The 16,401-nt window shown below is 36.2% G+C and overlaps 2 protein-coding genes across 2 annotated transcripts in view; one reads left to right on the forward strand and one right to left on the reverse strand.

Annotated features, from left to right (window-relative positions):
* LOC136027528 (zinc finger MYND domain-containing protein 11-like) overlaps positions 1-16,401 on the forward strand; it is a 447,024-nt gene that overhangs the window by 12,912 nt on the left and 417,711 nt on the right. The gene's annotated exons all lie outside the window — the stretch shown is intronic.
* LOC136027756 (ribonuclease H2 subunit B-like) overlaps positions 336-16,401 on the reverse strand; it is a 96,084-nt gene continuing 80,018 nt past the window's right edge. Inside the window, exon 4 of the mRNA XM_065705214.1 lies at positions 336-574. Coding sequence (XP_065561286.1) covers positions 336-574 — 239 coding nt within the window. The remainder of the gene's footprint in view (positions 575-16,401) is intronic.

Consider the following 16,401-nt stretch of genomic DNA (forward strand, 5'->3'; position numbering starts at 1 on the left):
AACAAAGCCATGCCTGGCTAGATTAGATAACAGAGCTTTGGAATCTCATAATTGGGGTTCGAGTTCGACATACAATTCTATTCCCTCGGTAAATAGTAGCACATTGGAATTTCTATCTTTTTTTTTTATTCAAATTTGGATAAAGGGGAGGTTTTTTTTTTCTCTTTGTAAATGAATATTTCCAAAGTTATAGTTTTTTGATTGTACCTTGTTTTGTCTTAAGGGAGGGAAATTGGATTGAAAACTTGCGATTTTTCTAAGAGGGGGAAGGTGTCACGGCAAGCTCGAGTTTTAAGTGGGACGAAGCAAACTTTTCCCCGACCCTTACAAAAGAATTATCGGCTAGCCGTTTGTCCCTTTATATGGCAACTATGACAGTTTATACTGCTCGTAAATAAATGAATACCTTCACTGGCTGTCCCATTCTGATTAGAAATGTAATTGCTTGACTTGCTTCCATGTGAAACATTTATGTTCTCCTTTCTTAAATGTTGAGCCAATTTCTTTGCTTTCTTCTTTAGATATTCAATCGTCTTTTCTTCGTTATATTTAAAAGCATTTAAAGACTTGTCACCTGCAATTTAATGAAGTTGCTTAAAAATACTGAAAGAAAAACATCCACGGAGGGAAATATATTCCTATTTTAAATTATTTAGCTTTTCTTCATTGTATTTGCGAACATTTAACACTATTGATAACTAATCTGCCATCTATTTTAAACTTTATAATTTCTGAAAAATTCGAGAGAATAAATTGAGCTCTGTTTTCAGTCCCAGAATGGAAACAAGATGTAGAAGGATTTATTCTTGAGAAATGCTTGGGATGTATTAAAAAAAAAAAAAAAATTCAAGGGATTGTTATATTGTAATATTAGAGCCAAAAATCCTTATGCTTCGCTTCCAATATTTTATCCAAATTCTATACAACTATATTCCTTGTAAGGTCAGAAAAATTTCTATTTCCCTTAGAGATTTAACGTCGCTCCAAAAAAAGTAAAATTCAACGGACAAGCACAAAACTCTCACTGCATCATCTTTTTTAATGAGTGTCGAAGGGTACCGTAGGAACTTTGGATAGGGTTCACTCAATTCAAAATTGGAAGTTCTAATGCCCTTTTTAAGAGCCAAAAATGCTTGGAGGCAAAACAGCCCCCCCCCCAACCGCACCGTTATCGACCACGTAACCCCACCCTACAGTCCCAAACCAAATAGCTGGCTATTCCACGGATCAAACTCCTGCCCATTGGAGAAAGAATTCTCAAAGCAGCACGCAAACCATATAGCTAAGACGGCCGCTTAGCTATAATCCCGGCAGTCCCAGCAACGAAGGGCTCTGCTCGACCACCACAGGACCTTCTGCTGATTTCTAAGACACATTCTTTATTTTTCAAATTGCCAGGCTCTTCTAAAAAAAAAAAAAATTATGAATCTTCTAATTGAATTCCCTATTTTTCCCATTTTTAAAGACGTATATGGTTGTGTAAGTTCTCACTTAACCAATTTAAAGAATTTATTACTATATTTAGTGTTCTCGGTACTTTAATTTCTTAAATCAAGGGTACCCCACTACGCAAGAAGTTAATTAAAAATGAGTTAATTAAGAAGTTAATTAAGTCAAGATTAAAAAGTGCTATACACCAATTCTCCCCAAAAGTTAGGTCCAACAAAGGACAAAATATTGTTTTTCTAAGGGCTTGACACCCACAATTGGTTAATGGCAAAAGGGACCTTAATTAACCAAAAAATTCGTTATAGAACATTAAAGATCCCCTAAATCAGCCCCCTTTTTTCAACTGGCTTAAAACCTATATTTGAAATAATTGGCAGATAGAACTGAAATACAGAGAAAGAAATAGAAAAAGGAAAATATTGGGTTCCTCCTGAAAATAAGGCCCGAAAAGGGAAATTTTTTTTTTATTCCTGAGCGACTAAAAATTTACAAACATACACCACTAGACCAAAAGAAACCCTCGTGTACAAATAAAACTTTAATTTGGGGACATATGCCCCCAAACACAGGTCACGAAAAAGGGCCACTTTCATTTCCGATCGGATTTAAACTTATTCCCAAAGCAAAATTAAAAAAAAAAAAATGTTTCCTCCTAAAATCGGCCCCAAGAAATGTTTTTTATCGAATAGCTAGGAACTTGTGGCCTTCAGTTCTTGAGCTAAGAGGAGTCATTGCAGAAAAAAAACAAACAATTTGGTTCACCCGAGAATGGGGCTGAGAACAGCTAAAAACGTCGTTGTGAACGTCTTGAAAAACTGTTTATTCTCTTAAAAGTTACATCTTCAAGATTTTCTGTTAAAAGGAGTATGTTAAAAAAAAGAAAAAAAAGAGAGAGAACAGAATTTGGTTGACCTGAAAACGGGGCCAAAAACTTGTTTTCAAACAGTTCGTGGTAACGAAGTGTAGTAAGGAGCGACCTGGCTCGATAGTAACCGAAACCCTAAAAAACGGAATTTTCATAACAATAGTTACATCAAAAGAATCGCATTTTCATGCTGATTTTAAATATATAAGTTTCATTAAGTTTAGACTTATCCATCAAAAGTTACGAGCCTGCGAAAATTTGCCCTATTTTAGAAAATAGGGGAAAACACCCCCTAAAAGTCATAGAATCTTAACGAAAATGACACCATCAGATTCAGCGTATCAGAGAACCCTATTGTAGAAATTTTAAGCTCCTATCAACAAAATGTGAAATTTTGTATTTTTTGGCAGAAGGCAGATCACGGATGCGTGTTTATTTTTTATTTTTTTATTTTTCTTCCCAGGGGTGATCGCATCGACCCAGTGGTCCTAGAAACTTCCGCGAGGGCTCATTCTAACGGAAATGAAAATTTCTAGTGCCCTTTTTCAGTGACCAAAAAATTGGAGGGCACCTAGGCCCCCTCCCACGCTAATTATTTTCCTTAAGTCACCGGATCAAAATTCTGAGATAGCCATTCTATTCAGCGTAGTCGAAAAACCTTACAACAATTGCTTTGGGGACGACTTACTCCCCCCCCAGTCCCCGTGGGAGGGGCTACAAATTACAAACTTTGACCAGCGCTTACATACAGTAATGGTTATTTGTAAGTGTACAGACGTTTTCAGGGGAATTTTTTTTTGGGGGGGGGGGTTGAAAAGAGGGGGATATGTTAGGGGAACTTTCCTTGGAGGAATTTATCATGGGGGAAGAAAATTTCCATGAAGGGAGCGCAGGATTTTCTAGCATTATTTAAAAAAAACAATGAAAAAATAAATATGAAAAGTTTTTTTCTACTGAAAGTGAGGAGCAGCATTAAAATTTAAAACGAGCAGAAATTATTGCGCATATGAGGGGTTTACCTCCTCGTAATACCTCGCTCTTCACACTAAAGTATTTTTAGTAATTTCAACTATTTATTCTACGGCCTTTGTTATTCAAGGGTCATTCTTAAGGAATTGGGACAGAATTTAAGCTTTAGTGTAAAGAGCGAGGTATCGACGAGGGATGAACTCCGTCATATACGCAATAAAACAAACGAATATAGTAGTTTGTTACGTAAGTTAATTCGTAAATCTATATATATAAAAATAAGTTGTCTGTCTGTCTGTGGATCAGGTGACGTCATGTTTCTGTGTCGGCTGACGTCATGAAATTAGTTGTCGTCATTTTTGCTATGACGGTGACGTCATTAAAGATATTTAAGACATGCGTTCACGGAAAAATGTTTAATTGTAAAATGACTGAAGAACCTACAATGGCAACAGCCGAGGAAGCTGCTCAAAGAGTCTATGCCAAAAAACTTGCTGCTGATAGAGAAAGTAAGAAAAGAAAGCGTGCCGAGGAATCACAAGAACAGCAAGAAAACAGGCTTGCAGCTGATAGAGAAAGTAAGAAAAGAAAGCGTGCCAAGGAATCACAAGAACAGCAAGAAAATAGGCTTGCGGCTAAAGAACGCAAAACCGCGCAGTTAGATGAAAATCCACCTGGAAAGCGAGAGTCAAAACATATCAAAACTGAAAATGATAGCGATGATGACTGGGTTTGGGATTTTGACTTGGATAAGGTCATCAATGCCTACCAGATTTAAGTTAAAAAACAAAGGTTCGGCGATATGTACTTCATAGTGACGCTGAAAAATAAAGAAGAAAAAAAAACTGAAAAAATGTAAAAAACTAAGAAAAAACTAAAAAGAAAAAACACTCAAAGATAAATTACAGACAGGGACACAAATGACGACCGACACAGAGGGAATATAAATGACGACCGGGAACCTCAAAGAAAAATTACAGACTGGGACACCCGGACACAAATCACGACCGGGAATATAAATGACGACCGGGACACAGGGACACAACTACAACGGGAACGCCGGGGGCACAGGCGGGATATATAATTGACGACTGAGACACAGGGATTGTTTGAATAGAAATTACACACCGGGACACTGGGACACAAATGACGACCGGGACACTGGGACACAGGGAATATAAATGACGACCGGGACACTCAAAGAGAAACTACAAACTGGGACACCAGGACACAAATGACGACCGGGTCACAGGGAATATAAATGCTATTTATATGCACAGACAATGGGACAGCGAAGAATGTTGTATATTCGCATGTTTTACGTAGTTAAAAATATATATTTATATCTATCTCTGTTCACAGGTGGGACACAGGGACACAGCTAACTAATGGCGCGTAACTAATATGGCGCGTAACGACTTACGCGCGCGGGGGGGCTTGGGGGGGGCGCGAAGCGCCCCACCAACTAGGTGTTGGGGTGGCGCGAAGCGCCACCCCAACAGCTAGTCTATATATATAAATAAGTCTATATATATAAAAATAAGTTGTCTGTGTGTCGAGTGACGTCATGTCATCAGGTCGTCAAGTCGTCATTATGACGATGACGTCATTAAAGGTATTTAAGACATTCGTTAAGGTATTTCATAGTGACGCTGAAAAATAAAGAAGAAAAAGAAAACTGAAAAAAGAAAAAAGGTAAAAAACTAAAAATAACTAAAAAGAAAAAACACTCAAAGAGAAATTACAGACCGGGACACAAATGACGACCGGACAGAGGGAATACAAATGACGACCAGGACACTCAAAGAGATATTACAGACTGGGATACCGGGACACAAATGACGATCGGGACACAGGGAATATAAATGACGACCAGGACACAGGTATTTAAGAGTATCGTTCAAAGACAAATTTTTAATTGTAAGAATATCGTTGAAAGAGAAATTTCTAATTGTAAAATGACTGAAGAACCAACAATGGCAACACCCGAGGAAGCTGCTCAAAACGAATGTATTCAAGCCGAAGTAGCTGAGTTGGTAAAGCGTTATGTTTCAGGTTCTAGGTCCGAGAGGCTCCAGGTTTGAACCTTGGCTTTAGCATTAATACAAAAGAAGAAAAAAACTAAAAAAAAAAATAATGGAGAAAAAGACAACTAAAAGCCGGGACACAGGGAATATAAATGACGACTGGGAAACTCAAAGAGAAATTACAGACTGGGGCACTGGGACACAATTAACGACCGGGAGATATAAATGACAACCGGGACACTCAAAGATAAATTACAGACCGGGACACCGGGACACAAATGACGACCGGGACACAAGGAATATAAATGACGAACGGGACGCTCAAAGAGAAATTACAGACTGGGACACAAATGACGACCGGGATACTGGGAATATAAATGATGACCGGGACACAGGGAATGTTCGATTAGCAATCACCATCAACAAAGCTCAAGGGCAATCATTAGAATAATGAGGTACAGATCTGAATACGGATTGTTTTTCCCATGGACAATTTTATGTTGCATGTTCAAGAGTCGGTAAACCTGACAATCTATTTATATGCACAGACAATGGGACATCGAAGAATGTTGTATATTCGCAAGTTTTACTTAGTTAAAAACATATATATATATATATATATATATATATATATATATATATATATATATATATATATATATATATATATATATATATATATATATATATATATATATATATATATATATATATATATATATATATATCTATAACGAAAAGAGAAACCTGACAATCTACTTATATGCACAGCTAGTTACGTATATTTTTTACTAATGAAAATGTTCGTAAAAAAATTACAAGTTCTAGTTGCCTTTTTAAGTAATCAAAAAATCGGAGGGCAACTAGGCTTCCTCCCTCTCTCCTTTTTTCTCAAAATCTTCCGATTAAAACTATGAGAAAGCCATTTAGCCAAAAAAAATTAATATGCAAATTTTGTTTTAATTATTTATGTGTGGAGAGCCAAGATCAAAACATGCATTAATTAAAAACGTCCAGAAATTAAATAAAAAAAAACAAGTTTTTTTAAATGAAAGTAAGAAGCGACATTAAAACTTAAAACGAACAGAAATTAATCCGTATATGAAAGGGGCTTTTCCTCCTCAACGGCCCGCTCTTTACGCTAAAGTTTTTTACCGTTTTAAGAAGTAGAGTTAAGAGAAAGAGTTAAACTCTTTAGTAAACGAAACTCTAAAAATCGGAATATTGATGCTAAAAGATACATCAAAAGAATCGGATTTTCATGCTGATTTTAAATATATAAGTTTCATCAAATTTAGTCTTTGTCATCAAAAGTTACGAGCCTGAGAAAATTTACCTTATTTTGGAAAACAGGGGGAAACACCCCCCAAAAGTCATAGAATCTTAGCGAAAATCACACTATCGCATTCAGCGTGTCAGAGATCCCTGTAGCAAAAATTTCAAGCTCCTATCTACAAAAATGTGGAATTTCGTATTTTTTGCCAGAAGATAGATCACGGGTGCGTGTATATTTGTTTGTTTGTTTGTTTTTTTTTTTCCAGGGGTCATCGTATCGACCAAGTGGTCCTAGAATGTCGTAAGAGGGCTCATTCTAATGGAAATGAAAAGCTCTAGTGCACTTTTTAAGTAACCATAAAAATTGGAGGGCACCTAGACCCCCTCCCCCGCTAATTTTTTTCCCAAATTCAACGGATCAAAATTTTGAGATAGCTATTTTGTTCCGCATAGTCAAAAACCATAATAAGTATGTCTTTAGGGATGACTTACTCCCCCGCAGTCCCTGGGGGAGGGGCTGCAAATTACAAACTTTGACCAGTGTTTAAATACAGTAATGGTTAATGGGAAGTGTAGAGACGTTTTCAGGGGGATTCTTTTGGTTTGGGGGTTGGGCTGAGGAAAGGGGGCTATGTGGTAGGATCTTTCCTTGGATGAATATGTCATGGGGGAAGAGAAACTCAATGAAAAGTGCGCAGGGTTTTCTAGCATTACTATAAAAAAAAACAATGAAAAAATAAACATGAAAAAGTTTTTTCAATTGAAAGTAAGGAGTAGCATTGAAACTTAAAACGAACAGAGATAATTAAGCATATGAGGGGTTCTAAAAATACTTTAGCATAAAGAGCAATGTATTTAGGAGGAAATAAATACATCGCTCTTTATGCTAAAGTATTTTTAGTAATTTCAACTACTTATTCTACGACCTTTCTGATTCAGGGGTCATTCTTAAAGAATTGGGACAAAACTTGAGATTTAGTATAAAGAGCGAGGTATTAACGAGGGGACACACCCCCTCATATACATAATAAAAATATAAGAATATAAAAGTTTGTTACGTAAGTTAATTCTTAAGTTACGAATATTTTTTACTAATAAAAACGTTCGTTAAAAATTAAAAGTTCTAGTTACCTTTTTAAGTAACCGAAAAATTGGAGGGCAACTACGCCTCCTTCCCCACCCCTTATTTCTCAAAATCGTCTGATCAAAATTAAGAGAAAGCCATTTAACCAAAAAAAATTAGTATACAAATTTCATTTTAATAATTTATGTGCGGAGAGCCAAAATCAAACATGCATTAATTCAAAAACGTTCAGAAATTAAATAAAAAAACTAGTTTTTTTAACTGAAAGTAAGGAGCGACATTAAAACTTAAAACGAACAGAAATTACTCCGTATATGAAATGGGTTTTCCCCTCCGCAATCCCTCGCTCTTTACGCTAAAGTTTGACTCTTTGCCACAATTCTAATTTTTAAAACAATTAAAAACTTTAGCCTAAAGAGCGAGGTATTGCGGAGGGGAAAACCCATTTCATATACGGAGTAATTTCTGTTCGTTTCAAGTTTTAATGTCGCTCCTTACTTTCAGTTAAAAAAAAACTAGTTTTTTTAATTTAATTACCAACAGGTCGGAATAAATATTAAAGTTTGTGTGCCAAGGAGTCTTACTCTGAAAACAGATTTTTAATTTGGGGTTAAGGAAGAAATTTTAATTTTCGACTTTTTCCAATCAGTTTGAAAGTTTAAGGGATCGTTCCCTGCAAAAGGGGAGCTAAAATTTTGTTTGTCAAAGGTTATAGCATAAGGAATCAAAGCATAGGCCAAAACCTGCTTTTCTGATTAGCAAAAGCTTTCAGAAATTTTCTCTGGGTCAGTAATCTCCCCAAAGAAAAAAAAAAAAAAACAAACAATAAGAATGGTTAACCATAAAATTGGGCCCAGATATGGCCAAAAATCTTTTATTTCTTTAATAGATGGAACAAATTCGTAATTTCCTCCATAAAATGGATATCAAACAGAAAAACATATTAAATTCAGGCACGAGTCCCTATGGCCCAAAATGGGCCCAACACCCTATTTTTTTTAAAGTCTTCTTTATATAATTGTTAATTAAAGCAAGCTTATATCCAAGGTTATGCATAGGATGGGGAGGAGGGTGGCTTCAATCCTAGATGACAAATAATCCTGTTCCACTGAGGACAAAAAACCATGTAAGGGCTTGAATGTCATTTATAGTGCTTTTCTGAAAAAAAAAATAACAGTCTTTCTTTTATGAATATAACCTGGAAAATAAAAAATGACTGAAATTTCCGAATAATTCTTTCTTTCTCTTTCTTTTCTTACGTTTCAAACAGTTCGTGGTAACGAACTAGAGTAAGGAGCGACCCGGCTCAATAGAAACCAAAACTCTAAAAAATGGAATTTTGAAACCAATAGTTACATCAAAAGAATCGCATTTTAATGCTGATTTTAAACATATAAGTTTCATCTCGATCAGTAATACCCATCAAATGTTACGAGCCTGAGAAAAGTTGCCTCATTTTAGAAAATAGGGGGAAACACCCCCTAAAAGTCATAGAATCTTAACAAAAATCACACCATCAGATTCAGCACATCAGAGAACCTTATTGTAGAAGTTTCAAGCTCCTATATACAAAAATGTGGAATTTCGCATTTTTTGCCAGAAGACAGATCACGGATGCGTGTTTATTTGTTTTTTTGTTTGTTTGTTTTTTTTCCAGGGTGATCGTATCGATTGAGTGGTCCTAGAATGTCGCAAGAGGGCTCATTCTAACGGAAATTAAAAGTTCTAGTGCCCTTTTTAAGTGACCAAAAACATTCGAGGGCACCTAGGCCCCCTCCCACGCTCATTTTTTCCCAAAAGTCACCAGATCAAAATTCTGAGATAGCCATTTTATTCACCATAGTCAAAAAACCTAATAACTATGTCTTTAGGGACGACTTACTCCCCCACAGTCCCCGTGGGAGGGGCTGCAAGTTACAAACTTTGACCTGTGTTTACATATAGTAATGATTGCTGGGAAGTCTACAGACGTTGTCAGGGGGATATTTTTTGGTTTAGGGGGAGAGTTGAGGGGGGGGTTACGTGGGAGGATATTTCCATGGAGAAACTTCTCATGGGGAAGAGAATTTCAATGAAGGGGCGCAGGATTTTCTAGCATTATTTGAAAAAAAAAAACAATGAAAAATAAATATGAAAAGTTTTTTCTACTGAAAGCAAGCACCAGCATTAAAACTTAAAACGAACAAAAATTATTACGCATATGAGGGGCTTACCTCCTCGTTATACCTCACTCTTTAAGCTAAAGTATTTTTAGTAATTTCAACTATTTATTCTATGGCCTTTGTGATTCAGAGGTCATTCTTAAGGAATTGGGACAAAATCTAAGCTTTAGTGTAAAAAGCGAGGTATCGACGAGGGTTGAACCCCCTCATATACGCAATAAAACATACGACTAAAGAAGTTCGTTACGTAAGTTAATTCGTAAGTTACGCATACTTTTTACCAATGAAAACGTTTGCAAAAAATTGAAAGTTCTAGTTGCTTTTTTAAGTAATCAAAACTTGGAGGGTAACTAGGCTTCATCCCTCGCTCCTTTTTCTCAAAATCTCCCGATTAATTGCAAATTAATTAATATGCAAATTTCGTTTTAATTATTTATGGTCGGAGAGCCAAGATCAAAACATGCATTAATTCAAAAACGTCCAGAAATTAAATAAAAAAAACAAGTTTTTTTTAAATGAAAGTAAGGAGCAACATTAAAACTTAAAACGAACAGAAATTACTCCGTATATGAAAGGGGCTTTTCCTCTTCAACGCCCAGTTCTTTACGCTAAAGTTTCTTACTGTTTTAAATATAGTGTTATGAAAAAGAGTCAAACTTTAGCGTAAAAAGCGAGGCGTTGAGGAGGAAAAGCCCTTTCATATACGGAGTAATTTCCGTTCGTTTTAAGTTTTAATGTTGCTCCTTACTTTCATTTAAAAAACTTGTTTTTTTTATTTAATTGATATACAAAAACACTGTTCAATTACATGCCATTGTAAGTAAAGTGCAAATGACAATGGCCTTTTGGTGGATTTGAGGGGACAGCATTCCCATTGTTATTTCTGAACATTAATAAAAACTATGGTTTTCTTATTATAATGTTGTTGAAAAACATACTATCCGAAACACAGATCACTATCTGTAAAGTAAAAATTACACTGTCAAAGATTGTCACAGATGACAAATAAGACTGATCTTAAGAATGAACTTTCTCAAACTGTACAGGTAGCAATTAATATAAATCTGGAATATTAAATTCCTCGTATTCCCGGTGATCTTAACTCATCATAAGGTGCTTGGTAAACACAGCAGAAGTGCACGCATCGAGAAAAGAACGACGATGATCGACGACGATTATTATAATGTTGTTGAAAAAGATACTATTCGAAACGCAGATCACTATCTGTAAAGTACAAATAACACTGTCAAAGATTGTCACAGATGACAGATAAGACTGATCTCAAGAAGGAACTTTATCAAACTGTACAAGTTGCAATTAATATAAATCTGGAATATTAAATTCCTCGTATTCTCGGTGATATTAACCCATTCTAAGGTGCTTGGTAAACACAGCAGAAGTGCACGCATCGAGAAAAGAACGACGATGATCGACGACGATTATTATAATGTTGCTGAAAAACATACTATTTGAAACACAGATCACTATCTGTAAAGTAAAAAGAACAATGTTAAAAATTGTCATAGATGACAAATAACACTGATATCAATAAAGGCCTTTATCAACCTGTACAGGTAGCAATTAATATAGATCTAGGATATTAAATTCCTCGTATTCTCGGTGATCTTAACTCATCCTAAGGTGCTTGGTAAACACAGCAGAAGTACGCGCATCGAGAACAGAACAATGATGATCGAATTGGCAACGGCCCAAGGCCAAGTGAAAGAGAGTAGCATCGTCCTATCATATTGTCTGACAGTCCCCTTGACGGAACAGTCTTCCACTTCTTATTTGATTACTAGCTGTTGGGGTGGCGCTTCGCGTAAGTCGTTACGCGCCATTGTAGTTGTGTCCCTGTGTCCCACATGTGAATAGATATATATATATATATATATATATATATATATATATATATATATATATATATATATATATATATATGTTTTTAACTACGTAAAACATGCGAATCTACAACATTCTTCGCTGTCCCATTGTCTGTGCATATAAATAGATTGTCAGGTTTACTGACTCTTGAACATGCAACATATAATTGTCCATGGGAAAAACAATCCGTATTCAGATCTATACCTCATTATTCTAATGATGTGTCCCTGTGTCCCGGTCGTCATTTATATTCCCTGTGTCCCAGTCGTCATTTGTGTCCCGGTGTCCCAGTTTGTAATTTCTCTATGAGGGTCCCGGTCGTCATTTATATTCCCTGTGTCCCGGTCGTCATTTGTGTCCCGGTGTCCCGGTTTGTAATTTCTATTCGATCAATCCTTGTGTCCCGGTCGTCATTTATATATCCCGCTTGTGCCCCCGGCGTCCCCGTTGTAGTTGTGTCCCTGTGTCCCGGTCGTCATTTATATTCCCTGTATCCCGGTCGTGATTTGTGTCCGGGTGTCCCAGTCTGTAATTACTCTTTGAGGTTCCCGGTCGTCATTTATATTCCCTGTGTCCCGGTCGTCATTTGTGTCCCGGTATGTAATTTCATCAGTTGACAAACATGACGTCAGTCGACAAACAACTTCATGACGCATACAGCTCAATCCTTATAATGATGTCACTCGACAAATATGACGTCAGTTGACACACAAACATGACGTCACTCGACACACACACACAGACAACTTATTTTTATATATGTAGATTTGGGGCTGCTTATATATAATCTTCATGCACTTGCAGGCCCTGCGTCTGCTGGTAATCCAGGTCCTGTATTACCAAGAAGAGACCAATCCCACTGTGTCACCCCAGGATTAAAAAGCAAAAATAGTAGTTCTGTGTTTGCAATCACTGCCGTAATCTGATTGCATCTCTTAATCCACAATTCAAAGGGAGAATCTCAGAAAGTCAGTACCATTATAGCTAAATTTGTGCATGAATCAGTTGCAACAGTTAGGAAGTCAAACCGATTACTTTCTTATCAGTGGCATATTGCAGTGAAATATACAACATGTGGCCACTATAGACGTGATGAGATCAAATCAGTACCATTATAGCTAAATTTGTGCATGAATCAGTTGCAACAGTTAGGAAGTCAAACCGATTACTTTCTTATCAGTGGCATATTTCAGTGAAATATACAACATGTGACCACTATAGACGTGATGAGATCAAATCAGTACCATTATAGCTAAATTTGTGCATGAATCAGTTGCAACAGTTAGGAAGTCAAACCGATTACTTTCTTATCAGTGGCATATTTCAGTGAAATATACAACATGTGACCACTATAGACGTGATGAGATCAAATCAGTACCATTATAGCTAAATTTGTGCATGAATCAGTTGCAACAGTTAGGAAGTCAAACCGATTACTTTCTTATCAGTGGCATATTTCAGTGAAATATACAACATGTGGCCACTATAGACGTGCTGAGATCAAATCAGTACCATTATAGCTAAATTTGTGCATGAATCAGTTGCAACAGTTAGGAAGTCAAACCGATTACTTTCTCATCAGTGGCATATTTCAGTGAAATATACAACATGTGACCACTATAGACGTGATGAGATCAAATCAGTACCATTATAGCTAAATTTGTGCATGAATCAGTTGCAACAGTTAGGAAGTCAAACCGATTACTTTCTTATCAGTGGCATATTTCAGTGAAATATACAACATGTGACCACTATAGACGTGATGAGATCAAATCAGTACCATTATAGCTAAATTTGTGCATGAATCAGTTGGAACAGTTAGGAAGTCAAACCAATTACTTTCTTATCAGTGGCATATTTCAGTGAAATATACAACATGTGGCCACTATAGACGTGCTGAGATCAAATCAGTACCATTATAGCTAAATTTGTGCATGAATCAGTTGCAACAGTTAGGAAGTCAAACCAATTACTTTCTTATCAGTGTCATATTTCAGTAAAATATACAACATGTGACCACTATAGACGTGATGAGATCAAATCAGTACCATTATAGCTAAATTTGTGCATGAATCAGTTGCAACAGTTAGGAAGTCAAACCGATTACTTTCTCATCAGTGGCATATTTCGGTGAAATATACAACATGTGACCACTACAGACGTGATGAGATCAAATTAGACCACAAGTTGTATTTCATTAGATCCTTCCTAAAGTTGATGGAAAATGAGCCTAATTATGAATCTGATATTGTTCGGACATGCAGCAGGATTAAAAGACTAAACACGAGCTCACTATGGAAGTGACCGATAAATCCTAAGCATTGCGTATGACCGAGCTTAAATTCAATTCGTACCAAAATTTGAAATTAAAAAATTCCGTAAAAAATTGCCGTCACGGGTTAACTTTAAGAAAAAAAAAATAGGCAAGCGACCCGGAGGATGGTTAGTAAAGTATTGAAGGAAGATTTGGCTAGTATATACACATATATCTATAAAAGTTTCTGGACATTACTATCTTGTAATGTCCAGCTCAAGCAGAGCTAAGATACTAAAAAACAGACAAAAAGACGAACAGTAGTTTAAGTTTTAAATCTTGTGGGGAACAATGAAGAAGTTTCCTCAAGGAAGAATAAAAGAAAGATGACCATGAAATGATATGAGGAAAAATAAAGATTCTTACAGCGAGTCAGCATACAACAATCTTGGGTGACACCAAAGACCTCGAAAGGCACCGAATGATGGTACGCAAGATTTGCACAATAGTTTGCTCATAAAGCTGTTTAACAAGGGTGACGTCAAACTAAATTCTAAAAAGAAACCCAGGTTTTATGCCCCTATCTTAACTAAAGTGCTGATTCTTCAAAAGCATGTATCAATACAATAAATGGTCATTAATTCTAAAAGAAGTCCTAGACCCACCAACTAAGGGAATATTAATTCTAAAATTTGTGTGCAACTTCTTTTCAATTAGTTGACATAACATTTGCTCATTATATGCATCTGCCTATAGTAGGCACTTTGCTATTAGGGTCTACGAAGCGGCATCTTCTAATGGCCTCAGATTACTTACCTAAAGTGGGAGGCCCGGGAGAAATTTCGTATCATATGAAGTTGTTTTATATTAAGAAGATAAGATTTATACCATCCCCCTCCTGGCTTTATGGCAGGGAGTGCAGAGAGTTATTGGTTTAACCACTCAAGGAACCTTTTTTCGGCTTCTGTTGTATCCCTTTTTCTCTTGGTACTCAGCATAAGTTACTTTCAGTTCATAATAAGTTAGTTTAGGCAACAGGATGTGCAATTTTGCAACAGTTTTGCGAAAGGAAGACGCCAGGGGAGGTTTTAACGAGCTGAATAATGCAAACTCGGCATCTTTGGGAAAATCAGCTATATCTTTTTCAAATAGAATGCGGTGAACTTGAAAGTTAACCCAAACTGGGTTTCGCTCTGGAAATGCTACTAATATTTGATCAGATTTGGTTCCATTACTCAGCTCAGCTTTTATTCGGTCTTCCTCAATCTTAGTTATTGTAGCTGTGAGTAACCTTGGCTGACAATAATGCTGCCAAAAACTGATCCACTCAGGTATTTCTACATCAGTATTACTATTCTCGTTAAGTTTCTCATTCACATTTTTAACAACCAGCTCCCAACCGGTGGTACCATTTGCAACATTGCGATAAAGGTTGCTACAATCAGTTATGCACAGCCATTCATTTCTATTATTAATCATATTTTGTATTTCCTTCTTATAGAAAACCTCCCGATCAGTCCTCTTGAGCGCTTTCTTATATTCTTTTAATGTGTAGCTGTAGATTTCACCTTCCAACAAATTTGCAACATTTTCACTTCCCCATGGAATCTCTTGCTTAGCTCCTGTTCGTTTAGCCATTTGTGAATAATCGCTCTATAAACCTACTACAGCAAACATGAATTAACATGTTTATTTCAGTTTTTTAGACTGTTGATTATTAAAATGCTGTTCCTTTAAATTTGAATACTATGATTTGTATTATGCCAAGATTAATGTCAAGTTACTTTTGCAATTTCAAAATGTGAACATATTAAATAACAGAAACAAAATTTCTTTTAGAATATTAGTAATAATTTTTTATCATATTAAGATCCCTTCAAACATAATCTCCTGCGTTGCATAGAAGTGTGTCATGAAAAGATATGATAAGTCAGGCCCTCAGTAATTTTTCAGAGGAACACCACAAACCAGTAATTTGAAAGACGCACCATCTACTAACACCATATTCAATAAATACCGGCTACTGTGTTTTCCTTGTAATATTTCTTTATCTGGCTCTGCTGTGGACTGATGATTATCCCAAAAATTTGAGAGGCCATTTCTGAGGATGAAAACTTTGTCAGGGAGTGCAAAGAGGTTAATTTCGCATGGGAAGCGGTGATGTAATTCTTTTTTTATTTTATTTTCTCGGCGCAAATAGTAGGACACAAATGTAACACTTTTTTGACAAGATGATATAATACATGTATCTTTTGAGTTCCGCTTCTGGATAATTGAATGTATTAAAAACAAGCCCTTCTCACCACCCAAAAGAGTTGCAAATTCTCCAAAATAGAATTCTAACTACGCCCCCGCTTTGCATATACTGGCAATAACTGAGTAAAATTTGTTTTTGGCAGTCTTTTCGTGATAGAGAAAAAATAGATAATAGC

The sequence above is a fragment of the Artemia franciscana genome, chromosome 5 (assembly GCF_032884065.1).
Source record: "Artemia franciscana chromosome 5, ASM3288406v1, whole genome shotgun sequence".
Taxonomy (NCBI): domain Eukaryota; kingdom Metazoa; phylum Arthropoda; class Branchiopoda; order Anostraca; family Artemiidae; genus Artemia; species Artemia franciscana.